Here is a 27,690-nt window from a genome sequence, read left to right on the forward strand (position 1 = left end):
GCAGGTGTCAGGCCTTAATGCTTCATCTTCGGTTGTTCTTTGATACCATGGCAACAGGCTGATGATCAGTGAAGTGGGAGGAAGGAGAAGAAGAAAGAGACTGTCGTGTCACATAATCTGCCTCCATCTATATGAGGTTCTGAAAGCAAACAAAAATCCAACACAATCAGCGCTGGGACTGGAGCCAAGGACTAATCCTAACACTGACAGTGTAATTTAGCGGAAGCTTAGCCACAGGAACACTGTGAGAGTTCTGGTTTGCTCCTATTATTTCCACTGACATTCCTGAGACAACTGTGAAAACATTCATTTGAATGACTACCCTCAATTATCCATGAAAAGATGTGAAAACATCTCAAATCCTACCTTAAGGTATGAATGTCAACACGTCGGATAAACTTTGCTGTTCAAGATCACAAGACTATAAGCCCAGTGACAGGTGGAAAACTTAACGATGGCCCCATGGGTTAATGTGTGTTCTGGCTCGCTGCCTGTACAAATCACACACTGATTAAGACCATGCAAGACCCACACACACACACACACCCGACCTGACCCTATTATCCATTTACATTTAGTCATTTAGCAGACGCTCTTATCCAGAGCGACTTACAGTAAGTACAGGGACATTCCCCCGAGGCAAGTAGGGTGAAGTGCCTCGCCCATAGACACAACGTCATTTTTGCACGGTCGGGAATCGAACCAGCAACCTTCTGATTAATAGCCCCCTTCCCTAACCGCTCAGCCATCTGTCCCCTCCAAGCAACCAGAGCACACGGCCCCTCCTGAGCTGAGACCACGTGTGTTTCCTGTGTGAGAAGAGCACATTGAGAGTCTGGACTCACCTCGTCCCTTCTCCGCCCCGCTCCAGGAGCCCTGGGCCCCGAGGAGGCCCGTGGAGAAGCCCCTCTGCCCAGGGACCCATAGGCTGACAGCTGGCCCCTAGGGAGGAAGCTGGACTGGCAGCACTGGATTACATCCGTATCTGCAGATGACAAAAGACTCCAATCACCCAAAAGTGCAGCTGGATATATATGGGTTAAACCCTAAGTGATGGGTCAGAATGGACCCCCTCCCCAACCTCTCTGGGTTGAGATCGGCGGATTGCTGCTGGATGTGTGTGATTAAGCTGATGGAGACTTTTAAGTCCAGGGGGGATTTGCATGAACGTGATTCAGAGACAAAATCCAGATATTGGCCTGTACACTACAATATGTGCTTTCCCTGTACATCATGCACGGTAGATAGTATATCTAATAATCAGGTTTTTGCTTTGTGTGTTATGACATGTCTTTAGTAGTCAGTAGTCTCTTTTACCGAGCCTGTTCAAGGCGAGAATGTTTTGTCATTATGCAGCCTTGCAGTTCTATGTTTGTTGTACCAGCATTAAGCCGGCAGGAGAGGTAGTTAAAGAGCCCAATAACGTCTGTGTAAAAGGAGAGCCAGCATGGCAGGACTACACACACTAAACGCCGACGCCACGTCGCATAATCGTCATTGTTATCTAAAACCACACACAGGGAGGCTGTGTGTGATATTCTGGGTTTGCTGCCTTTTTTGGTTCGGAGCAAACAAACACAGTTTGATAACGAGGGGGGTCTTCTTTATGGCAATATTGAGAAATCTATGTTGAAAATGAGCTTGAGACACCTACCCTGTGACAACCACTTGGCCGCCCCTCTCTTCTGGGGCGAGGAGTACTCCCCCTTCCTCTGCATGGCGGGCAGGCCCCCCTCTCTCTTATCTCTGTCCGCAAACTTCCTGCTGTTGCCCAGTGACTCTTCCAGAAGCTTCAGCGAGCCGTCTGACGGGGGCGGGGCTGGCGGAGGAGGCAGGTCTGGCGGAATGGTGGGTTTGACAGCTCTTTGATTAGCAACATTCTACAGCCATACAGTCCATCAGGAGTATCAGTGTAGAGGGGGTGGTGTTGTACCTGCTTGGTTGTGCTGCTCTCTCCTGTGCTGACTGTCCTGAGGGGCTCTCTTCTTGATCCTGGTTCTGTGGCCGTGTGACGCTGCCGGCTCAGGGGGAGAAGATTGTTCTGACAGGAGAGAACAGGGATGTCACGCCCAAGAGATTCAGAGGGACCCAAGCAAACCGAGGCAATTCAGAATAAATGGAATGTGATTCTAATGTACAAACACTCCTTATATAATCTCAGTGATTTTTAAACGATCTCCGTGAATATTCATGGGCCTACATCTCTGTGCTGTCGTAAAGGATGGTAAGTAATATTTGGAAGGGAAGCCAAACAATGACTCTGTTTTGGTTTTAAGACACAATGTTCAGATGCACAAAACGAAAGCACAACAAACCTCTGCCACTGCTCTCTGAAGCAATGCCATGCCCTTGGAAAGCATCAGCCCATTGGTTGGTGTGGTGAGGCAGAACGCCTTCATGAGCCTCCTTATTGGCAAACAAGTTTGGGTTGGACTGGGTCACCTGGGAGGCTGACCTATAGCGTGCCAGCAGATCAAAGTGCTGCAGCCTCATGTCGGCGTGGGGGCATGTCTCTTCTTGAGGTGAGGGAGGGGGGAGTGTGGCTGTGGACTGCAGGCTGTAGGGAGGGGTTTGGCTCAGTTCCTCCCCTCCAGAAGCCAGGCTGGCGAGCTCCTCCCTGGAACTTTCCATCAGGTACGTCCTGGCTGGCAGGGGGGGGCACCAGTCCTCCTCGTCAGAGCTAAAGCACAGCCAGGGAGCACAGTCACAACGTTAGACACTACTATGGGACTGGAGGATCCAGTTTAGATACCAGGGTATGTGTCTGCCAGTGTTATAAAAGACAAAGGAGAGTAGAGTGAGTGGAATAAAACCTGAGATCTAAAGAATAATTACTTGGGCAACATTTCAACATCAGAACGAGTCTTTGAGACAAGTAAACACCCACATCTGGAGGTTGAGGAATAGTTCAGTTGACAAAACGCCAGCAGAGTTGGATGTAAGAAAGGACTGTAGAAGGAAAGGGTTATAGTAGATAAGACAGACCAAGGGTGCTTTATGTTGTCAGGACTAGAAGTGAGCGTCGGGTGGATTTAATGGAGGACATGTCATTGAAAACAGAGAAAGCTAATTCAGGCTGTCAGACGATGGCTAATGTCATTACCAAAGACACAGCCCAGTCAGAGCAGCTCACCCCCCTAGCCCCCCCCCCCCCCCCCCCCCCCAGTTATGTCTACAATTTAATCTGTCAGAACCAGTTAGAGGGGATGCCAGCCTCTGCGCTGCCCTCGCCCCACAGCCGCAAGACTGGTTAAACTCACAGCTGCCATCATAAACTTCTTTAAAGTTTACTCAACAGCACTGGTTTGGTCCCTGGCGTCATTAACTTTCTGTCATGTGGTTCAGGTCCATCACCTGGTAAACAGAGCGGAAACAGTGAACCTAAACGCACCCCACTTAGGGAGGATGTCTGAGAGGACGAAAAAATGACACAGCAGGAACAGGACAGTGAGGTTTCGGAGATAAAGGGGCTTTAAGTAGCATCTTCAGCACTCTTAGATCTCTGAGCGGTTAGTTCACTCAGCTGTAGTTAACAGGCTGTCCCATGGTAGGCTGTCTGTTTGTGTAAGTGTGTGTGTGTGGGAGGTGGTGGGGGGGGTTGGGTCTGCATTACCTTGGCCTCCTCTCATCCATGTCTCTCTTGGTATGACTCATCTCCTTACTGGCAGGCAGTGGAAGAGACAGCACATCTTCCCAGTTAAGAGGCTTGGATGGAGGCCCAATAGATCTCTGCTGAACCAGTCTGGCTGTAGAGACACACCGTAACAAACACACACCATCAGAACCAAGCTGAAGACAAATATAGGCAGTCAACATTTCTATAAAATATATTCATATAATAATATACTCTAAATATATACCAGAAATAGAGCAAAGGAACATAGTTATTACATTCAACCATTTCAACCTGAACAAGTGTCCATTATCATGCCGTTACCATTGCTTGTCCTTGGGTACTGGAGCTTGGCGTAGTCGGATCCAGAGTGTCCAGAGTGGAGGGTCCACTGGTCCAGGTCCTGCTCCAGACTCAGGCCTGTGTTGGCCAGGACGGGGCTGCTGGTGTAAGGGTCTGGCCCCTGGGTGTAGGGCATGCTGGAGTAGGTGTCATAGTAGGGCAGACACTGCAGGTTCTCGTCCACTGTGGTGTTGATGGTGCTGTAGATGGGGCTGTCGTTGGGTGCTGAGTTGAACTTCTCTGATTGGTTCAAGTAATTGGATATTCCAACTGCTGGACAAGTTGTATATATAATACACTATTACACAATTATTTATAACAGAATAAAACATGTATAATATAATACAGGCCGTAATTAAGGGACGGCAGCCACAGCAGTCAAATAAAAACAACCAGGTTATCTAATCTTAAGAGCGTTTCTCTCATTGTGGCCACTTATAAGTAAGCTTTAGGATGTGTCACTTACTGTAAGTCTTACCATTGTAGTATCTGTCTGTGGAGTCCAGCTTTCCAGAGCAGCAGTTGACTGTGTCTTTGTTGTTGGGTGTTAAGGTGGGAGCAGGCCACGAGTCAGCCAGCCAGGGGTAATTCCCCATGTTGGAGCCCAGCATCCCAGGCCTAAGCAGGGAGGGAGACCATCAGAATCAAAATCAGGTGAGACCTTCTGGGGTGTTGGAATTATTATAATACTTGTTGGCCAGGTGATTTGTGTTTTTACCTTCCATTTATCAAACCAGATCCTTCACCATGAGAAAATCCCACTGCAATAACATTAATGTGTTAAAATCAGGGTTGACACAGTGGTGGCTTTCATCCCAGGACTGTTTTGTAAAGAAATGAAGATACAGTATAGGCTACCCTCAAGGCCACAAAACAGTGCATCTCACTTGAGGTTTAAGTATGCAAATTCAAATTGTCCCTTCATTAAGGCCATGCTGTCGACCTACATTTTGCAAACTAAAAGGCGTACGCTCAAAATAAGACTGAGACATTACACACTAAGACCAGGAATTTGAACACCATATAAAAAAACTAAAGCAACTATAATCTTAAATACACTGTCTGAGGAAATAATTTAAGAACATGTTGAAAGTGGTTGTAAGATAATGTGCAGTACTGGATTAGGTTGGTGCATAATACAGGAGATATGAAATATTCAAAAACTAGGCTGTCTAGCACTGTTAACATACCAGACTTGTTATCAAGACAATGTTGTAAGAAGTAGAAATAGACTATGTTTAGCAGTGTTTAGATCCATTGGCGTTCAGTGTGTGAGACGTCCCGTACCTGTGAAATATATTTTGTTTCTTGCTTTTCTTTCCACAGGTAAACCCTTGCACTTTTGAGGTTCATGTTGTTTAATTGTAAATTGTTTAACTACATGCTCTTATGGTTCTTCCCTTTGGGATCTATTTGGTTTTCACAATGTATGCTTCATGTTTTGGCTACCCGCAATATTTGGGGCTATCTCGTTGTTATGATCAGTGACCTATGCACTTTTGTAAAGCTCTCTCTTGGAAGTCGCTTTGGATAAAAACATCTGCTAAATGCATAAATGTAAATGTACCTGCGGGTGTGTACGCGAAGGAGGTGGTGTAGTGTCCTAGCTGCTTCCTCCTTCGATGACGACAGTACAGCCAACCACTGAAGCCCATGAGCACCAGCCACGACGCCACGCCCAGCCCCGCGATGAAGGCCGGCTGACTGACAACGCCCGTGATCTGCTCTGATAGGCTGGGGCTGCCGTCCTTCGGCGAGGAGCCTGAAGGGCCGTCCAATGACGGGTCTGCATGAGAGCCGGGAGAAATTCAGATAATGACACAATGAATGGACTGACATTCTGAGGTGTGTAAAGGAAACTGGTAGCAGACTGTGTTCATAATTCATCACAACTACTATATCAGATCTCTACCCCTTTCTCCCAACATGCTTTCCATGGAAGCCGGAAAAGGTGCACGGTGGTGTTGGTATGGAGTGTGACTCACTGAGAAGCAGATGGACAGGCGGGCTGTGTGTTCCCACCCCCAGGATCGTGACGGCCGCCACCACCACACTGTACTGGACGTCAGGCAACAGCCCGGTCAGCAGGATGGAAAGTACTGCTCCGTCCACTGTCCGGTTGATCTGGCTCTCCATCTCCCCTTCTCTGTTCAGACACCACACCTGACAGCATACAGCATCGGGGGGGGGGGGGGGGGGGGGGGATCAGGTGACTCGTACAAGGCAGACAGCAATCAGGACCAAGGGTTCTTCACACAGAGAATCAGGAGTCTTGGTTATTGAAGCTGGGGAGCTGGGTTGTTTTTCAGTTGTGGGAAGATAATCAGAGCTCAGAACAGAGAGAGGCAGGACTTGATTCTCACGGAACACATGGAACCAGCACTCAGTGTTCCATTCTCCCAGCTGACAGATGACTGCGAGGCAGTGTTCCCCTCATTACAATTCCAAAGGATGAGTTTTCTTTTGTATCAGACAAAAATGTCTAAGCTGACAACAGATGAGACTTGGTGAGTAATTACCAATGGCCGATTAAAATTGGCATGTATTCAGATGGTCCTCAGTGTTGACACAGTATCTTTGGCAACAAGAGTCAGAGAGTTTGAAACCATCCCACAGACTAATTCTGCTGTTATCTATCTTCTTAAGTAAACAGGAGGAGTAACTAAATAACCGTCTCACCTTGTACTCCAGGACTGTACCACTCTGATGGTTGTGGGGGGGAGGCTCCCAGGATACACTGATGCTGGAGCTGTTTGTGAGCTGAACCACTGACACAGCTTGTGGAGGTTCACTCGGAACTGAAAACGTTTACAGTATTAACATAAATATTGCAAATATTTAATGCAAATATGTACAGTATGTCTAAAAGTATACATCCGACATTTCCTACACTTACTTAAACATGTCATATTTTATTCATAATATTCATTCATTTTTTATTAACTTACCCTCTTCAGGCATATGCAGCAGTACCATAGGACTATCCAGTCCCTGCAGCTCATTGAAGAAGGGGCGGATCTTGACCTCATACTCTGTGTCTATGCGGAGATCTGATAGGACGGCGCTGAGCTCGGGTGTGGCTTCCACATCCTGGACCAACCAGGCGCTGCCAATGGTACGGTACAATATCCTGTATCCTTGGACAAACTGAGATAGACGGCCCACCTGAGGGACCACAAAGTGCTGTGGATATCTGTACGTACTGAGCTTTCCGGTATTTCCTGCATTCATGTGTTGGTAACTTTTGGAACATAATGCAGAACATAATGCAGTACATTTAAGTAATGCAGATGTTGTTTTATTTTTTGTATACTAAGATGAGGTTACTTTGAGATGTGGCTAGTAAATACAGACGGTTCCTTGAGTCTGACCACCAAAACATTTCCTGCTGTACTTTCTTCATGCGCAATTTGGAAGTTGCTTTGGACAAAAGCGTCTGCTAAACGAATACAAATGTTCACTACTCACAGTCCAGGAGATCCTGGCGCTGGTGGGGGACAGTACGATGGGTTTTTGCAGGTGGACGGACACCTCACCCAGTTCCCTCTGCACCTGTCTGTGGTCCATGCCCTGCTCCGTGGGGCTCCCATCTGAAACAACAGAGACAAGCGCACTCACACCAGCCCACCATCTCAGCACTAGGGGACATCTGTCACCTGACTACATGGGTTAGTCCTGTCGTCCATCCTCACCCTGCGTCCTGACAGGCTCAGAGATGGGGCTTGGGTCACTCAGTCCATAGGAGTTGACTGCTCGGACGATGAACAGGTAGACTGTGTTGGGGTACAGGCTGGTGACGGTGTGCTTCTCTTGCTTCACGTGGTCGGCCACCGTCTGCCAAACACTTCCGACCGATTGGCTAAAAGATACAGCAAAACAATCACTGCTTTTGTGCCATTCGCGCAGTCCTGAAATGTGATATAATAATAAGGAACAATACCTAAAGGACGATTTTATCGAGAAGATAACAGTACCAGTGTTAGTCAAAGAGCTCACACACAAAGAACCGGAACACTCCAGAACTTTTCAACTGGAAATGTCAGTAAGAACGATGAATGACAACTAACCCTTATCTGTTCCCATCCAGTCCCCGAGTGGCGTCGCCCTCTACTCCATACCCTCATCTTTCTATCCCCCTCTCCACCTCCAGGCCTGGTGTAGGAATAATAGGACTCCCTCCCATCCAGTTCTATTTAAAGGCTCCTCTGAAGACAACGGTGGAGGAAGCTAACAGCCACCCTTGGGAACGCTCTCTCTAAAACAGCGCTGTCAGTCTGTGTGCCAATCAGGCGCCTGCTTCCCCAGCGTCTGGTTGACTGTGTGTCTGCCTCAGGCCTCTGGCCTCCATCTGCCTCTGTAATGAGAACTCTCAGAGCGCCTGCTGCCCCCAGCACCTCAGGTCAATGCTGACTAGGCCAGCACCACTGGAGCAATTGTTCTCCACCTCCATAACTGGTCCTCTGCAGAATCATGCCGCACTGAATCGTCCGGTTTCATCTTGCGTCATTTCAAAGTTTCCCATCTCTCAAGTGTTTATGAATTTGCAGTGTAATATATCAAGCTCAGTTGACATCCCTTGACAGTTGAACACAGGACAGTCATCCAAACACAGTTTACGCAGTCAGACAGGTCAGACCGGCCCATAGAGGCAAACCCTGAGAGAGAGAGACGCCAGACTTCTGGCATCTACTCAAAGCCCTTTTGTACCTGAAGGCCTCGATGATGTAGGAGGTGACGGCATCTCCGCCCTCGTGGGGGTTGGACTGCCAGGTGAGGGTGACGGTGTTCTCAGTCACCTCCGTCACCACAGGTTTCTGGGGAGGTCCCGGTAACTGGATAGACTCAGACGCCCGAGAGACCGAAGGACCTCCATTATCTGTGAGACAGGAGAGGGAGGGGGAGGGGGGGGGGGTTATTGTACACCATACAATAACATTTGAAATTGTTTTCCCGATAGGATATGCTATTCTAATCTGTGTATGTCATAACCTGCAAAGGGAATTCAGATTCACATACAGAGATTGCTACTAGACACTAGACTGTGTCTTGTAGTGTGTGTGTGTGCCGTACCTCTGATCGTCAGTGTCCCTCTCCAGCTTGATTCTCCAGCAGCACTGGACACCACACACGCGTAGGTCCCCGAGTCCGTATCCTAGCAACGCAGAGGGGAACGTCAGCTTCCTTTCATGACAAGGTTCAAGACTCACAAGGCGTACTTCCTGTTCCAGCCAACCCAGACAGAGTCCCTGATAATCTCTCCTCTATAACCCATCACTTACTCCCTCATTTACAGCTTTGCTGCAATCCTCATGTTCAGTCTCAGCAGTTTAGCGTTTGCCGAGTTTCAAGCGTTATCGAAAATGCCGCTTTGTGATTGAACAGTGATCCCTCCACAGTAGCAGTGAGACTGCTGAGAACAGCCTCGGTCAGCTTCATATATCTCTTTACCCTTGAGGCTGTGTGGCACGCTCCACCCGTCTTCCATTTACCCTGGGTACATGCCCACATGCCTCACTGCCACTAATGGTGTTACTGACAGTGCACTGGCAGCGTGCCAGCCTGCTGTAAACAAGCAAGAGATCAGACAGAGTGCTGACCTCTGACTGATAAGACTGGCTACATGTGGGCATATGAACTTCCTGTGCTGGTCTGAGCAGCTCTGAAATATTAAAGATGGTAGGGGGCATGAGCAGGCTAAATATTTTTAGACCCATCTTCCATCTCTCCCTCTGCCTTTACCCCTCCGTTTCTCCCTCTCTCTTTTGCTCAATTCTCTCACCCTCCTTCTTCTCCCTTCCTTCCTTCCTTCCTTCCTCACTCACTCTCTCCCTCTTCATCCTCTCTCTCCATTCTTCCTTTTTCTCTACCTGTCTTTCTGTGGATGCCACGCTAATGCATCTCTTCTGTTCCATCGAGTGCAGTGGCATGGCAGATTTTCCCGCATCTGCGAAGCACTGGACCTCGCCTAAATGCTGAGGACAACTTCTAAGCATGACACAGTGTGTGTGTGTGTGTGTGTGTGTGTGAAAGAGGCATCCAGTGCTGAGCCTGAGATTTAATTAAAAGCTGTGAGATCGTTAATCATCCATATAGCCACAGTCAATTAAACGAAGCTCTGCTCTCTCTATGCTCGCTGCAGGTGAGTCGGCAACACGGGGGGGGGGGGGGGAAGAACTGCTCTTTCATCAGGGCAGTGTGCATTTGCATTTGCATTTACAAACAAACCCCTTCATTAACAATACAATTACACAGGGCCTGGGCACATAATTGCGCTGGAGGGATCGGTTTTGAATACCGATTTCACCTTGATTTTAATAGGGCAAAGACACTTAAAATGGAAAATAAATCACCCCCTGGGAGAAGGTTTTGTAGTTGTGTGAAGGACCTCAGGCATTGCGGCGCGCCCACATATCCTCACACAAGAACAAAGAGGTCATACATCTGAGACATTTTCATACCTGTACACACACACCCACACACGCACACACACGTTACACACCTTTATCTTAGTGATCTGCAATGTGCCGTTCTCCATCACTGTCACACGGGGGTCATCTCCTATAATCCTCTGCCCGTCCTTTTCCCACGAAACCCTGAGCGAGGACCCACCTATCACATTACACTGCAGTTGTGCAACTGACCCCAGAGACAAAGTCTGATTGGTTGGGCCTTGACGGATAATAGGTGGAAGCCGCCCTGAAGGACCTATGGGTGAAAGGATAGAATGCGCAGAGCTCTGTTAATGACTGATGTCTTGTGCTGAGTTTACAATAACACCTTATCCACTGAACTCCTGCCTCTACCCTCCCCGCAAACTCACCCCCCTCCACCTCCAGCAAGGCCTTTGTCAGCACACTTCCAGCCACACTGATGGCCTGACAGATGTAGCGTCCTGTGTCCTCTGTATGGACATCAGTGATGGTCAGTTCCCCACTCATCGACACAGAGTAGCGGCCAGACTGGGAGGGCGGCTGGCCGGGGAACAGTAACATCTTCACACAAACACAAACAGACACGTAAATGAGAAACAAACACAAATCAGACAAATGCCACTCATTCAAAGCGATGAATCAGACGGTCGTCACTGTGTTCATTAGCTGCTTCGTCAGTCTGACACAGAACAAGAACAGAAAGTAGTGTTGACTTTATATGGGTTGTTTGGGGTGTTTTGAAAGTTTGAAGTTATCCCTGGCAGTTTAAAAGAGGGATAGGACAGTGGACGGGGGGAAGGGAGGGACAAATATCCATCCATTTCATTCTTATAAGAAGCTTAGAGTGAGTGAGTGGAGGCCAGGGTTATAAGGACACAAGATAATCTCAAAAACTACTGCTGAACGCATCACAAACAGGCGACCAGCAACCCATCGAACCCACAGTCCCAAGTCCACGACCTGCTACCTAACTTTACCTTAACTTACCAAGCTGACGACTTCTACCTCAGCTTCCAAAAGATTCTCTAACGATATCTTAAGAGCAAGAGAGCAGTAAAAAAAAAAGCAATATTTATAGTTTAATAAAGCAGGTGTTAAACATTGTGCTTCTGTGCCTCTACCCTGGGGGAGGCAGCTCCTCTCACACCTGATGTACTCCCTCCCCCTCCCACATTCCTTCTCCCACCCATTCTCACCCACTCCCTCGATGTTCAACTCTGTCTACCGACAACAGCAATGTTTTCGCCAACGCATACCCATAATGCCTTGCAACAAGTATCTGTCTTTGCATCTCTCAGCCAAATGCAAACACGCTTCCCCCTCATTTGCTCAGCGAGCACGTCTTTGTGGGTGCAGGCAATCAAGAGAAAAATGGAGGGAAAAAAAAGCCGCTAAACGCAACAAATATCTTTGATTCAAGCTGTGAAAATTGGAATGAGTCACCGCAAAACAAACATGGTGAGAAAACTATTAGGTGGCTGCTAATCAAAATAATAGGCTGTTAAGTTTGAAAAAGCCAGTCCCATAGCTCACTCGCTGTCAAAATATTTGCCAGAAATTCAAATACAGTTTATTATATTGTGCTTAAACACATAGTATTGTCTGACAGCGATTCTCATCGCCTCATTATTTATAATTGATCGTTCTGACCTGGCTTCCCTCTTTCTGCCAGAAGATGGCTGGCAGAGGGTTCCCTGTAGTCCCACAGTGGAAGGTTACGCTGCGACCCTGAGCTGCAATCTGGTCCCGGGGCCGGATGGCGATCTGTGGTGGTACTAGAACCGAGAACAGAGCTTCAAATTTTATGTATCTTATGTATTCTTTCTGTCCCCTGTAAAAAAATCAATACTTGCTCATGAATACTGCATTATATGAATCAAACACTGAGCAATGACACTTTGTGAATGTTGTTTGAATGCTGTCAGCTTTAGCTTTCTGGTCAGTTTATCTGTATGTTGTCTCAGCTCAAATGGTCTAGCCTCTTTTCACATTGCAGTGGGTGACATAGATTCATAGCCGCTAAAGTCAGGCAGCAAACCATGCCTTTCCAAAGGGATGTTATTGTAATTATATTTCCTGGGTTATTTTAGAGTCAAAGTAGATTTGTGATGATGACCAGTCAGATTTGTGGGGCGGGCACATCTTACCTGGCCAGGCCTACAGATAGATACTGACCAGACGACTACTGCATCAGCATGAGCGGTCTGATTACTGTTGACTCTATCCCTGGCAAGGCTGCCTCCTTGATGTCTCTAACGCACATGCACACACAGCACAAACACAAACACAGAACTTAAGGAAACTGAGTCATTTGTGTCGTGTCTTCAAGTTCCCACTCCCAGTGAGAGAACGCAGCATCTTCCCACACTAGAGACAGAGCACACACACAAACGCACACTCACACACACACACACACACACTGGTGCACAATTACACCAGCCAGGGAGGCGAATGAAAATCAAAGGGGTATGAGCAGAACACGAATGTTTTCTTAACATCGATCGGTTTTAGGTTAACTTAATACAATGTCCTCACCTAATCTGTATTTAGAATAGCACCAAACCGATTCAAATGCATACAAGCACGTACAAGAAAGATTTTATCAGTTAAACAATCGTAAAATTTAAAAAAAGAACTGTGATTCACGCGCAAACAGAAGAAGTGTCACATGGATGTTTGATAAAGTCGAAACATAGTTTGATCTTTACACACTGGTTGTAATGAAAGGAAAGACACCAGATGTGTGTGTGTGATAGCAGGCTTTAATCTAGTGTCAGAGGCTTACTTGGAAGCACAGCCACGGAGAGACAAGACTCAACCACTAATGGCACCAGTCCACTGAGCATCCGACCAGACGATGATAGCTCTAAAAGCATGCCACAATCCTAATTGCATCCACATGAACCTTGAACAAATCGACTGAAATGAACATAGGTTTAATTTAGCGCGCCTGTTAGTGAAAAAGGAGAAATTGATGAGAAGGATCTCTAGCAGGAGACAAAACGGAGAGAAAGTTTGGTGAAATGAGACGGGTTGATTTAGACGGAAATGTCAACACAAACATGGAAACACAACACACACACATACACACAAGCACATTCTGCACAAACACCGCCATGTCTGCTTCCTGTTGTGACTAGTCTCTGGCAGTGTGTTGAAGCACACCATCTCAAACAGCTGTCTAATGGAGTAATCCATCTGGTTTAGCATAAGCTCACTTCAGCAGCATAGAGGAGAGCCACACACACACACAGATATCACGCATATACAGACTGACATCCCGCACACAGTGATGTCATACGCACAGTGATATCATACACACTCATACACAGTATCTCACACAGACACAGTGATATCACACACACAGTGATATCATGCACACACAATGACATTGCGCATACACAATGTTGACACGCACACACACACATTCTTATGTAACACACACGGACAGACACATCCTTCACGAATACTACTGTACCCGTCCGTGAACATGTTGGTGTTACCTACGTGACTGTTCATTACTGTGTGAACCGTGGCATCAGAGGAAAGAGATGAGAGACTGGGCAGGAGTATGTGTGTTGACTCTTAAGCTATTTTTTTGATAGTACGTGTGTGTGGGTCTCTTACCATGCACCTGCAGGATGGCCGAGGCCTCGGTCTTGCCCACGCTGTTCTCAGACATGCAGGTGTAGGTGCCCTCATCCTCCTCTCTCACGCGGACCACATGCAGGCTGTTGTCGTTACGGATCTCAAATCTGACAGTCGGGAGGAATAACAGTCTGTCATTCAAAACCATAGCCGTCATAACGGTCATATTGTTTTATGCACGGTAATATATTAATTCTTTATTCGTTTACATTTAGTTGGGAAAAGGCATGCATTAATGAATAATGACTCTTTCTAGGTCACGTATGTAATCCTATACAATATTCATCTCTGTCAATCTGCCTGCATCTCAGATACCACTGTCTCACACAGTCTGTGTGAGTGTGCGAGGCTGTGCTGTCAATCCTTTCCCATTGACATTCAATCAGGGAGTTTTGACGTCTGTATGGTCAGCTTATGTGTCGGTCAAACTCACCTCCCTCGGGGTAGTTCTCCCTCCTCTCTGCGCCATCTCACTGTCGGGGCGGGGTCTCCATGCACCTCACACAGGAAGTCTACGCTCTCGTCTTCCATCACAACCTGGTTCACGGGCCTACGCAGCAGCACAGGACGTTCTGCCAAGACAGGAGCGCAGTCACGCCACGAAGCAGGTCATGTGATCATCCACGCACGCACACGCCGTCGTCAACGACGACATCCAAAACGACAACAAAAACACAGGAACCGTGGGGTGATTTTAAACCTACCGTACACCACAAGCTCTGCAGGATCGCTGTCTCTCTCGCCTACCATGTTGGTGCCGACACACACATACATGCCAGCGTCACTCTTCCTGGTGTGGGAGATCATCAGCTTGCCCCCACGCATCTGAGACGACACACAGGGACACGTCAGTTCAGCAGCGCTCCAGAGGAAGGGCTTCCATCATAGTTAGCGCAGATCTGCATCATGCGTCCCTGGTGACACTCCACTGATCTGACATCGTTTGGACCTGAGCCGCAGCGAACTGGAACTGTTGTCAGTTGGAGCTCGAGTGAGTTCCTAATATAGCTTGAGCATTTGCTCCTGACTGTCGGTTTTTGCTTTGATGTGCATGCTTAAACCCCCGAGAACATTTGAACTCAGAGGGACGTGAATGGGGTTGGATAAGCTAGCATCTGCAGATCCCAGACTCACGGAGACACGCTCGTCCTTGGTGCCGAGGCGGACATTGTTCCTCTTCCAGGAGACGCTGGGCTCAGGGTGTCCGCGCGGGGGGACGCACTCCAGCACGGCGGGCTCCCCGGCCGCCACAACCACGTCACTGGGGGCCTGCCTGAAGTCATCCCTCAGAACTGGGGGAAGGACGGGGAGGCAAGGGGTACGAGGAGAGTGTAAGACATGGAATAGTAAGACTAATGTTCCGGCAAGTCTATCCTATTCTGGGTTCATCTAGTCCCAAGACAACACCATAGTGTGTGGGGAGGCTGCCACTAGCCTCTTTTGCACTCTGTTCACTCATTCCTGGAATGACTGAAATGTGAGTCCTTGAAAAGGTTCAATGAAAGCGAGCTGATTGGGTGGTGTTGTGCTCTGGCCATTGCATGCCTGTTCAAGCTGCTGGCTGAGTACAGTAGCACAGCGTTTTGATGTTGCCTGGGCCCGTGTCCTAGTCTGTCGAATCTGCTTTGAGAGACAATGAATAATACACATCTCTCAGTCCAACACGGAGTAAACAAATCAAAACCCATTCATTATTTAACCTGGGAGAGGCAAAAGAACGGCTTGGCACATTAATGCGATGCTGTGTCTGTAATGCCTAAGAACAAGCTACTGCACAGTACCGCACATATCAGCAACATGAACTTGACAGAGAAACAGGACCGCATGCTATTGATGTGACTTTCTGTTTGTTGTCCTTACAGTTTGTCTGGCTGACATGTTGACTTCAGCGTCAACTTCTCTGAGAGAAGAGGACAGGCTGAGAGGGAGGACCATAAGATGACCCTTATGGAGCTTTTGTTTTGTACTGACTGACAGAAGAAACATATTGGATGAACTCTGACCTCAAGCTGGTCTTTTGAGACCTCTTGAGAAACACACACACACTTTGGACAATGTGATCAATATTTATTTTTTATCTTTATTTTATATCTCTATATATTTCAAGCTCATTTCATTTCAGAGAAAACAAGCAGTAAAGACCATCTGCTTGCCGGGTCAGTTTACCCATCTGCTAACTGGACGTGTCTTGTCGACGACCCCTGCCAGCAGTCAATCTAATCAATTAACTGTGAATTAACCTAGAGCAATGCCCACCATCGTGTAATATCTTATAACATCTCTTTGCCTCACACAGTACACTGAGGCCTGTCAAGCTCCTAAGTCCTGTCCTTAACACATCATTAATATTCAGAGCCTGGCGCCTGCCTGCTAGCTATCTCTTTAGACCGGCTTTATCTCGCCATCCATGTGATTATCCATCTAGAACTCAAGAGAGACTTGCACACTTCTGAGTGCTGCAATTATCCTGGGTAAACGACTATGAATATTCCCGTCTCAGAGAAGCAGACAAATGGTGCTGGGACTTCTTCCTGAGCCGGCTGAGTCTCACATCATCCTCAGTGATGGACGTCGTCATCTGTCGATCAGTCTGCTCAGTCTCCCTCCTCCCTCCAGCTACCCCCCCCCCCCCCCCCCCCTCCAATATGAGTCAATCTGTCACACACTCTCTGTCCACCCACTTCCTGAAGTCGGGCTTCTTCAAATGCATCTGTATTCTATCCTTTTAATGCATCATACTGACACACGTTTTATCCCCCAGTTGAGAAGTTCCGTATCTTGTCATTGAGGTGACATTCTAAACTTTAACAAAAGAGAAGTTTATAAACGTCAACATATCGAGAAGAGAAGCCTCTGTCTGAGAAATGTAACCCAGCTCCTCATATATATTCAGAAAGGGTTATCTGTTTTAGAAAGCGAAGGCTCATTCTGAAAACACGGCTCCTCATCTATATTCAAAAAGGGTTTTCATTATTTTTTATATCGTGACATCTCCAGCCCAGATTTCAATATACAGAATCCAACTGTATGCTGAAGGCTGCGATGTGCAGAGAAAGTCAGTGCAGCTCCCCTGGTTGATAGCCTTATCACAACACTCTGGAGCTGGGAACGCTTTTGTTCTGGTTGGGGGAAGTTTAAGGATGCAGCTTAGACGTACGTGCTGGCTGTACATATGTCCAAAAAAAGGTTTACACCCAAACCGACCCCTAACCCCCCTGTAACATAAAAAGACCCCATCACAATAAAAAAAAAAGCACTTTTGGCTGCTTTGCAGGGACATGGATGAGCTATAATCTGTCAAGGCACACTCCCCTCCCAACAGTCTGTTCAGAGAATAACCCAGACCGTATCCACTTTGCTGTCTGTTTCAAAGGCTTCTCACAGCTAAGGGGGTAATTGAAAGCGTTGTATTATTTTTAGTGCGTCTGGTGCAGAGACGAGAGCACAGAGACCCTGTTACTCAGCCATGTCGACTGAAGTGAAGTCATGGGCATAGAGTTAATCCCAAAACCTCATAGAGGAACATACACACACACACACACACACACCCCTCTGCCAGAAAACCATGCCTGCGCAAGGGCGTGCAGACACACACACCCACACACACACCAAGAACATCACACCCCAGTCCCAAGACTGATTTATCTTAGATACACAGAGGCCCCAAAAGAGGGCCGAAGGAGGGCAGGATCAGTCACCAGGGAGAAAGTTGCCGTCTGATCTCCCTCCCCCAAAACTGCTCAGTGAACAAGGCCAAGTGCAACTCTTTGAAGCTGGACTCAAGTTAATTTGATCCCTCCTCAACCAGGATCTTAAGCCAACTATACAAAAAGTATTTTTCATACTGTTTATTTAAGTGTTTTGTGGTGAATTCCCAATGGAGTATAAAATGCGATTTTTCGGGGGGATCCCCATTAGCTGAGAACATCTTAAAAAACAAGTATAACTCACAATTTTTTTCGCAAACATATTACTGAACTTATTCTTATGCATATTCATATACACTTGCAAAAGCAGAGTGTATAGCATACAAAGCTAAATATTCCTATACATAGATTGCACAACGGGTGGCATTAGGTGTAGCTTAACAGTTTTTTAAAACCTGGCTTTATGGTATGCTTCAGCCACCTCAGCTGGAAGTGAGTTCCATGCAACCATGGCTCATTACAATACTGGGAATTGCTTTGTGCTCTAGATTTAATAACAGTTTTTAAGACTTCTGGTGGCATGTCTGGTGGGGTAAGTATGTGTGTTTGAGCTGAATGTGACTACAAACAATTAGGAATTCAGTACATGTTTCTAGCGAAAATTTGTAATTCTGACAGCCTTGCATGTTGTTTACATTAGACCTACATTAGAAGGGCAAGACAAGCTGCTTTGCAAGTTGCGGTTTTACTAGATCCTTCTTTGTAGCACCTGACCATATCCGTCAACAATAGTCTAGATGTGATAAAACTAGATGGCAGGACTTCTTTAGTGTTAGAAGAGCAGAACACCTCTTTATCACTGATATTTTCCTCCCCATCTTTACAAAAAACAGAATGCCTTGTCCACCACAAGTTACAATCCAAAATAAAACCAAGAAGTTGTTTAAATTAAATTAAAATTTGTCATTTAGCAGACGCTCTTATCCAGAGCGACTTACAGTAAGTACAGGGACATTCCCCCCGAAGCAAGTAGGGTGAAGTGCCTTGCCCAAGGACACAACGTCATTTGACACGGCTGGGAATCGAACTAGCAACCTTAAGATTACTAGCCCGACTCCCTCACCGCTCAGCCACCTGACTCCCCTACTTGTTTCCTCTACTTGATCAACAGCTTCGTTGTTCAGCATCAGATTCAGCCCACGTCTAGAGCTCAAGGAGTTGTTTGTCCCAAATGCAATTCTTCAGCAACACTGATCTATCATATGTTTAAGACTCGTTTGTTGCTAGTAATGTATTCAATCACTGTCTGCAACTCTTTGTTGAGGGTGGCGGTGATGTGGAGTCCACATATATTCTCAGTCAGAATGGGATTCAGAATGGGATTAGTGAGTCATCCGCAGCACGTAAACACTAGCATGTCCCACCTAAGGTGCACTGAAGCGGTGAGCAGGCCACCACCAGTCTGACCCTCTCTCCACAGGCACAACATCGCATGTTCATATTTGTCCTGCATGCTGTTAGTGTAGCTAGATTAGCTTAAAACTTCTTTGCAATCCAAAGAAGGTGGGGCATGATTGTGTTTCTGGCCAGCTCCATCTATTTTCATAACTATATTTTTTCATGGATATACAGATTAAAAGATTAAATCTCCACAGAATATTCATCACTGCCTTTTTAAGTGATATTTATCGCTCTATATATAGCCCTTAGCAGGAGTACAGCTTTAGCAGAGTGGAGAGGCCATCTGTTGCAGTTTTTAGTGCTCATAGGGAGAGTGTGACAGTAGTCAGAACAATTGTGTGCATTGTGTGGCTTTTGTCAGTGTGCTGGGAAAGGAGCCCAAGGGTTCGGGATGCAAGCAGGTTTTCATGGATAAGTGATGTTGGACAATAGAGTGGAACTAGAGTTCACAAGGGCACACCATGAGCTTATACTGCAGTTACTGTCGGAGACTGGTGTTACAGGCAAGCGATGGGGCCCTGTGTGTGACCGGGCGATGCAGGAGAACTGAACACATGGTGGAAGAGAGCCTGCTGAGACAGAGAAGTGATCTTTAAGTGAGCCGCTGGCTGGTCAGCCATTGTTCTTTTGTTCCTGAGAGCAGTAGGAGTAAACCCATTAGAGAGGTGGTCTAATCCTATCCCCTCGCTCCTGTGCTGACAGCTAATAGAGGCTTCGGCTGCACTAGGAGGGATTGCTTTAATCCAGCCATTGTCTGGCTGTGTTTACGGAGGTTAAAGAGGGACTCCTCTGTCTTCAGCCTGCAGACCACGGACAAGTACATCAACTCATCCTTAAATCTTCCCCTCAAATCGTACCGTGTTCGACCTCAGCTCTGATGTGCTCAGCAATCAACTCAGCGGCATCGAATAAATTATTCACTACCTGGCGAGTTGGAACGTCTGTGTCTAGCGAGGCGGATGTTCCTCAGGTCTGTTTTCAGAGAGCAGAAGACTGTTAGCGGAGGCCAAGAAACGAACACAAGCCCAAAACATCAGTCCTTCGTAATCCTCCATCAGCAGAGAGAAAGAGAGACATCTGGCTCTAAAGCCTTTTAAGTTTTATTTTTTATTTGTCCTAGTTTATTCTAATCCAGCTCAGAGCATGTGGCTGTTTTCTCTCTGAGACAGACATTCACATTCACCGCTTTGAAATAGATACTGCTTTTTCTATTACATAAAAGTCAACTGCCAGAACGGAACACACTTTCTGGAATAAATGAATGGATTCATAGAAAATATATATCATTATATTGGCTCCACACAGCAGCTGAGCAAGTCAATTGGTGAATTGCAGCACTCATGACAACAACAGAATCTCACAATAGGAAAACGTACTTAGAGGTGGAAGAAATCAACAATGACTACACTGAATTCTAAGTTGCGGGCCTCAAAGCAAATAAAAAGCATTTGAGCGTGAAATACATGTCAGTTCAGATACAAGTGTGCAGTGTGGGGGCTCATTGTGTGGAAGAAAGTCTATGTATCTGAATTTCAAATCCTTAGAGAATTTGTGGCCAACCACCATACTGGTAAAGAGTCATGTGTCAGAGGTCAGCTCTAGACATGGATGTATTTCTACTCCTTGGGTCTGAGCCAAGTTGGAGCTGGTGTGTGGAAGTAAAAGTTTCTCATCAACAAAGAAGTCCTTCATGAACAACACATCATCTCAAGGGAATAGTAACATAACAACGTTCTTATCTAACTAATGCAAAACAAACAGAGACATGGTACATCATCAAAATTTATTAGCTGAACAACAAAGAGACTGCTTTACTTAACGACAGCTAGAATCTCTTTATTAATTTGGCTTAATTAGGCCAAGTGTGAGGGCCTGAGTGACTAGGTTGACATAATTGGTTATAGAACTAAACTAATTCAGCATCATTCATCAAAGCTCATAAAGGGAGGAGGAGATTTCAAAGCATTTCTTTCATCCACCTGTTGTTCTTCACACTTCCCTTTAATAAAACACAGCACCGCCATCTGTACAAGACCACCAACTCAGACCGACCCCCTACACCTCTCCCCTACTCCTGCCAGTCTAATTGGGTCACTAATCACCCAACAGTCTGCAGATTCCAAGGAGGGGAGGGGGGGGGGGGGGGGGGGGCGAGCGGTTAAGAGCTAAGTCCACCACCATACTGTGTTAGCATATGCCCAGGCTATCCAGAAGCAGTGAGATTAAGACTCATCGCTGATGTTAGTCATATAGAGTCTGGGTGAGTCATTCCATTTCTGGTAGAACCGTATCATCTTCAGCAACACAGATCAGAACTAAATCACTGAAAATTGATCAATATAAATATATATTACTACGGTACGGCTTTATATCTTCTGTGGCGGAAATGTTTGCTCTAGCTACAAGCGTTTATGATTCTCAAATATGAGAGTGGAGGCGGAGAGGCCAGCCCTATTTCTGAACATGGACTTGAGATGAGGTCATCCAGCCATGAGGCACTTACAGAGACCGTGGGTGAAGAGTCTTCACTCTACTGGAAGATAAGACGCAGTCAAATTGCTGTTTTGTGTTTTTAACGAGATGACTGTAAGGCGGCTAATCTGTTACGCTCCTTGCCCTAATCAACACGCTCGCTAATCCATTTTCTAACGCCAGAAAGAGCTGCCCTTCAGCTCAGGGTCATGCCACACTGGCACCAATTAGGAGACAGTGGCACGTGGGCGGCTTTGAGGGCCACAGCACTATGCACGCCTCTGCATCCACACCTCCGCAGAGATGAAAGCCCTCGTTCAGACACGCAAGCATGTCCTCACCTGATCCTCCTGTCTGACACTTCCCGATACTCTAGCAGAGCTTGCCTACAACTCGAAGCTAAATACTGAAAAACAAGACATGCAGACATACATGCGCACAAACCCACACACGGAGCAAACCAAAAATCCAATAGAGGAGGACGAGTCAAAGACAGGGCCTTACTGGCAACTTCCAGCGAAGAGTTACGACTGACGGCTTCTCCCAGGTAGTTGCGAGCCACGCAGGTGTACACGCCCTCGTCCGGTTTGCTGCGTCGTCCGTGGACGATGCGCAGGAAGAAGAGGGAGCCGCTGGGCAGCAGCATGCGGTGAGAGCGGGGGTCGTCTTTGTCCGTCTCCACGCGCTCCCCGTCCTTGTACCACTCCACCGTGGGGGTGGGCCGCCCCTCCGCCTTGCAGTTGAGGGTGGCCGGCTCCCCCTTGGACACGATCAGGTCGGAGGGATGCTCCACGATCCGGGGCGGAGAGTCTTCAAAACGAGCTCGAGACCCTGGTAGGTGGAGATAAAGATTGACAGGGTTACCTGCGGCACATGATACCTTGTAAGGGAAAGCTTAAAGAAAGATCAATATAAATCAATGTTTATTTACATTTTGATAAGGTTATACATAATAATGTCACTCTCAACTTGGCTTCCACTGTAATAACTAAAAGCAGCATGAATATGTATGCCACCCGTTGTGAAGAAGAAGGGATGTGTTTTTTTCTGTTCTTTTTTCCCCCAAAGAGGGTTACCAGCACAGGGTTTTGAACCAAATATTTGAAATGGTAATGGTCAATCTCACTGTCAGTCAGGACTCCTGTACTATGGAAACATAGCTAGTGGGGAGCTTAAATGAGATTTAGAAGGGGAGATAGAGAGAGTGAGATCTAACTTGAAAGAATGAGAGAGACAGGAAAATAGAGAATTTCCCATATGTTTTTCTCTTGGGATCCATTACTGTTCCTCTCTGCTCTGCAGGGTAAGAGGACTACTACTCCCAACTACAGGCTCCAGCAAGGCTTTTAGAGCTGCTGTGCATCTACTGTAACAATATGAAGTCTAAGGTTGGAATATGAATCATTGAAATACAAAATAAATAAAAAAACATCTACGAATTCCATTAAACTGATGGATAGCCGACCTAAAAGCAGTGTCTATCCAATGGTCCCATGCCACCCTGTACTGTACAGTAACAGTAGTCCTCCCCCCTCCCTTCCGTATCTGGATAATCTCTGACAGTATGACAATCTTCCATCACCAGAATCGTATGCCGGGAGCAGAATTCTGCAACCTACTGACATACTGTGCGTGTTGCTACATTATACTTACATCTGAGGCGTCTGGATTAATCAGAGCTTTTAGCAGTAAGCAGATTTATAAACTCATTTGATCCACATCAGGCCATGCCCAACACAGGCATGAACCTGAGGTAAACATCCAAACAGCAATCCCAGAACTAAGACCTGCAGGTCACCCACCAGGCAGCTAAAGCTAATGCAGGATGTGGATGAGTGCTCGTGGTATCAGATGCCGAGGAGCCTGCAATGGGCAATACCTCTCTATCTCTTTCCCTTTCTGGAAGTGGTGATTTATATAAAACTGCATGCTCACCACAACAAACCAAGTGAAGCAAATATTGCTCATTTCATACTCATTTTAAACTATTCCCCTCTTAACTGTCAGCTCCCTGCTGATACTGGGGGTCATGTTTGCTGTTTTCACTCTCTCAAAGCCTACCCAATTCCAGCTGGAGGTTTTTATGACCTGTGTATAATTCACAGCTTGGTTTGTGATTTGAATATCTGACTGGGTTCCTCCACAGGGATTTACATATAACACTAGGGAAGAGGCTCTATGTCCCATATTGCCGTTATTGTAACTTAGAATAACGATAGTCTTCGCAGAGGAGGAAACAGGCCATGCGTCCATGTGTTTTATAATGTTGTTGGAAACAAGAAGTCTTCCACACTGAAAAGGCACCTTTATCTGTCAGTGTGACAAACATCAACACACTCCCGTGGCAGCTGTGTAATCAGAGTAGACTCTATGGCACCTTGGGCATTCTCCCCTGATGAGGCTCTGAAGAATAATCACAGCCGTGTTCAATTCATGACACGAAGATTGGCGTGCAGAGAGTAGAAGCCCCTTTCAAAGACAGAAACATAGCCCCTTCATATTTGTGACAAAGAGAAAAACATGTCAGAGACAAAACCAGAGGCCACCTAAAAAGCTTTGCTCACCCTCAACACCCATGGCCCAATTTACTCTAGACAGCCTCTAATGGAATCCTCTGAGAGTTGAATGTTCATGGGGAATTATTGTGGTGTGAAAATATGATTCTAGGTCATTGAAATCAACGTGCAAAATTAATCGAATTCAAATGAGGAAAAAGTGAGAGTGGGAGAGGCATATTCATGGTCCCACACTTCCACATGAATGGATGAACTACACAAACACAGCCACATCTTAACCACTTTCACAAAATGATCTGTCAAGATGCATTCAGAACTGTTATGTAACGTTCATTAAGTCTTAAATTTGCACAAACTTCTAAGTAAGAAAAATGTGTGACAAAGAAAACTCCATCACTATCCAATGTCTGTAAGCATAAGGAGAGCTTGACCGTAAGATTGAATTGTAGGTAACCTTGAGGATCCTTTCAGATGAGAGGGGCCCTGTGAATGACATGGCTTCAAAAAATGTGATAAAGGATTTCTCCATGAGAGAAGGTTGAGCAGGGAGAGAATCTGGTGATGGCTATCATCTCTCTAGCTAATGGAAAAACTGCTCCCGTGTTATGGTCATAACCCATTTAGTCATAGGCCCACTGTCCATGTTGGTGTCAGGAATACAACTGACTTTCAAAACCACACTTATATTTCCATTTCCATTTAGTCATTTAGCAGACACTCTTATCCAGAGCGACTTACAGTAAGTACAGGGACATTCCCCCCGAGGCAAGTAGGGTGAAGTGCCTTGCCCAAGGACACAACGTCATTTGACACGGCCGGGAATCGAACTGGCAACCTTCAGATTACTAGCCTGATTCCCTAACCGCTCAGCCACCTGACTCCCACACATGAACATTATATGAACATTTTCCTCCACATAAGGCCTGCTCAAATATCACCATACAACATGATTATGTGAAATAACTGTGCGCCCATCCATTATGTATGCAAAGATGACAGCACTAGAAAAAAACATCTCACATTCGCTGACAACTTGAAAGAAAGCTATTTATTTGTGGAAATAATGAAATAACCCACACCGTGCAAGTGTAGTCGCACACAAAAGCATACACTCTGACAGAACATCTATCGAATTGTCTTAAACTGCATCAACAGACTCCCACACACGTGTTGGCTCGTAGCTTCTGATACATTTCTGCCTTATTTAATACACATCGTTAGCAGTGATGGACCCATAGGGAAGATCAAGTGATATCTTTAAGGACCCAGTTGATTCAGTCTATATTTGGCCTATGGCTTCAAGCTGTAGCATTACATAATAGGAGTCCTTTCATTAATTAATATTGTTGTGGCGAAAATTCCGACGATATAAAAAAAAAAAAACTATTAAGCACGCGTCAGTCCCTTCCTCCTCAGGGGCATGAGTGTTCTCCTGTCAATCTAATATGGTGTGAATTAAAGTCAGGGAGCTTCCTGCTTCTCTTCCAACGCTGTTGTTGTCCATGTACAGAGTGGCCCTTGAGGAACAGTTGGTTGAGAAACAGAAGTCCCCCCCCCCCCCCCCCCCCCAGGCTGTGGTATCTAAATATCTTCCTGGGCATGCAGCCGTGGGGAGACATGGGAAGACAGCAGAGTGTACCTGTTGAAAACAGCCAGACCCTGGTTGACACACCAGAGGTAAATGGGACAGCACTCTCAGCTGACAGAGGCTTGTCTCTGGGGCAGGTTACCATCCACAGAGATTTTTTTTGTGCCTTTTCATTTTTTTTTGTTCCACCATCTACATAACGAGGTGACGTCCAGCCTTGGCTGGTGGAAGTCCTAAGGCCGAGGAGCGGGTACTTCTGGAGTGCTGTCAACTCAGGACGAATTTGCATTTGCGCTAATCTCATGCGCTCTTTCTGAAAAGGACTCGCAGCCTTTGTTTTTGGCAACTGTCCTTGCCCCATGTCTAATCTCAATGATGGCATCCCTGCATCAGAAGTAGGACATCATTCAGTGTATATGACTCAGACCTGGTATGGACTGTAAACAGGCTGTGCTGTTGTTTCATCATCCACAGGCCATTTCATTAAGTTGAGCTCTGAGAGGCTTTACTGAACCCAGAGCCACGCTTTCACTTAGTAACTAGGGGGAGGAGACACCGAACACACACATATCTATGCAGGCTTCTTTTACATTATTGGTTTTGTTGAAAGATTGTTTAGATCACTGTATGACAACAAACACAGTAAGGGCTCTGAATTCTGCTGAAGTGCATAGAAAATTCCACAATTTGTCATCACTAATTGTGCAGCAACTAGCTAGGTAATTTGGACCTGTCTATCAGAAAAGGAGCTCATGTTCTCGTTATTTGCAGAGACATCACATAGACAGCATCCAATATGTTGAGGGAAGACAGCAAGCTCTGGCAATTTTGTCTATCTTAAAACCCGAGGCATGCAATTCTGCCTTTCGACTAGTTCAATCGAATGCAATTTGTGGCCCGACCTTCTTTTCTATGCAATCAAACAGGGGTTTAAGACAACACAGACAATTTACTCCCACACAAGCTTGAAAACAACTTGGAAGGCATTGACGTATCGATGGAAGCAGTTCAGCTTCTAAGACTGAATAGGCAGGGCAAACTTAGTTTTAGATCAATCCTGCTTTCAAGATTAGACAGCATTGGTCTGTACTGAACTGTACATTACAACACAAGGACTATTTCTCCTTATTTGAATACTGAGAGAATGATCATTTAAACACTTGGATCATTCAAACACTTGGACAAAAATAGTACACATGTTGGACATCGACCAACGTGTCCAAAGTGTAATGCTTTGGAAGCTGTCTTGAGGGGATTTGTGACTAACCATTAATATAGCATATTGTAAACTGGGTAACAAAACATAGATAACAGCAGTATTCAAATCAATCAAGACGTTCATAAATCTGGTCAATAACATCTGAACATCTGGAGAAACGCGTAAGACATTTCAGAATGTGTGAATCATATCACGCAATGCACTTCACTACACACACCATATGGCACCAGTGTAAGCGTTTGTGTGCCTGTGTGCGTATGTATGTGCCTGTGCGTGCCAGCGTGTGTGTGTGACCAATAGAGCCTATATTTATTTGGGGGTTTGGGGTTGAGGGGTTCAATACAACTCTGAAACACAATACTATATTACAGAGACGATAAATGATTCCCAAACGATTTTCCCCCAAAAGAAAATTAACCAATCTGTATCACTTCCATGCAGTCCCAAGTAAAAACAAAACATAATCACACAATTAATGCATTAAGCTGTGGGAAACAGTAGGCTGCAGTCAAGGTTTTTATCAGATTCAGTGTTTTACCTTGGGAGATACAGACGATTGCAAGCACCAACAGCATAACACAGTTTTGTGTCCCCATCTTCGCTGACAGGTCCAAGTCCACTTGTTTATAAATATAGCCTATATATTGTGTTGCACAGGGTATCCAAATGTGTAAATAGAGTAAGCTATTACAATTTAAAGCTTTTGTTTAGCTGTAGTCTTTGAATATATAAAAATCGTTCCGCTGAACTTTA

General features: G+C 46.0%; 1 protein-coding gene across 1 annotated transcript; it reads right to left on the reverse strand.

The window, feature by feature from the left end:
- Positions 1–100: 100 nt before the first annotated feature.
- On the reverse strand, positions 101–27,533 carry LOC136951432 (roundabout homolog 2-like). The gene is made up of 26 exons (XM_067245808.1): positions 27,476–27,533; positions 22,119–22,445; positions 15,169–15,326; positions 14,739–14,859; positions 14,468–14,606; positions 14,014–14,141; positions 12,037–12,161; positions 10,776–10,947; positions 10,455–10,660; positions 9,026–9,107; positions 8,663–8,831; positions 7,648–7,814; positions 7,424–7,545; positions 6,904–7,120; positions 6,635–6,753; positions 5,941–6,118; positions 5,523–5,741; positions 4,674–4,716; positions 4,434–4,573; positions 3,938–4,225; positions 3,614–3,746; positions 2,316–2,680; positions 1,934–2,041; positions 1,655–1,837; positions 846–985; positions 101–139 (listed from the first exon to the last, which is right to left on the reverse strand). The coding sequence occupies exons 1-26, from the start codon at positions 27,531–27,533 to the stop codon at positions 128–130; spliced, it is 4,119 nt and encodes a 1,372-aa protein (XP_067101909.1). The 3' UTR covers positions 101–127.
- Positions 27,534–27,690: the final 157 nt, after the last annotated feature.

The sequence above is a fragment of the Osmerus mordax genome, chromosome 11 (genome assembly GCF_038355195.1).
Source record: "Osmerus mordax isolate fOsmMor3 chromosome 11, fOsmMor3.pri, whole genome shotgun sequence".
Classification (NCBI taxonomy): domain Eukaryota; kingdom Metazoa; phylum Chordata; class Actinopteri; order Osmeriformes; family Osmeridae; genus Osmerus; species Osmerus mordax.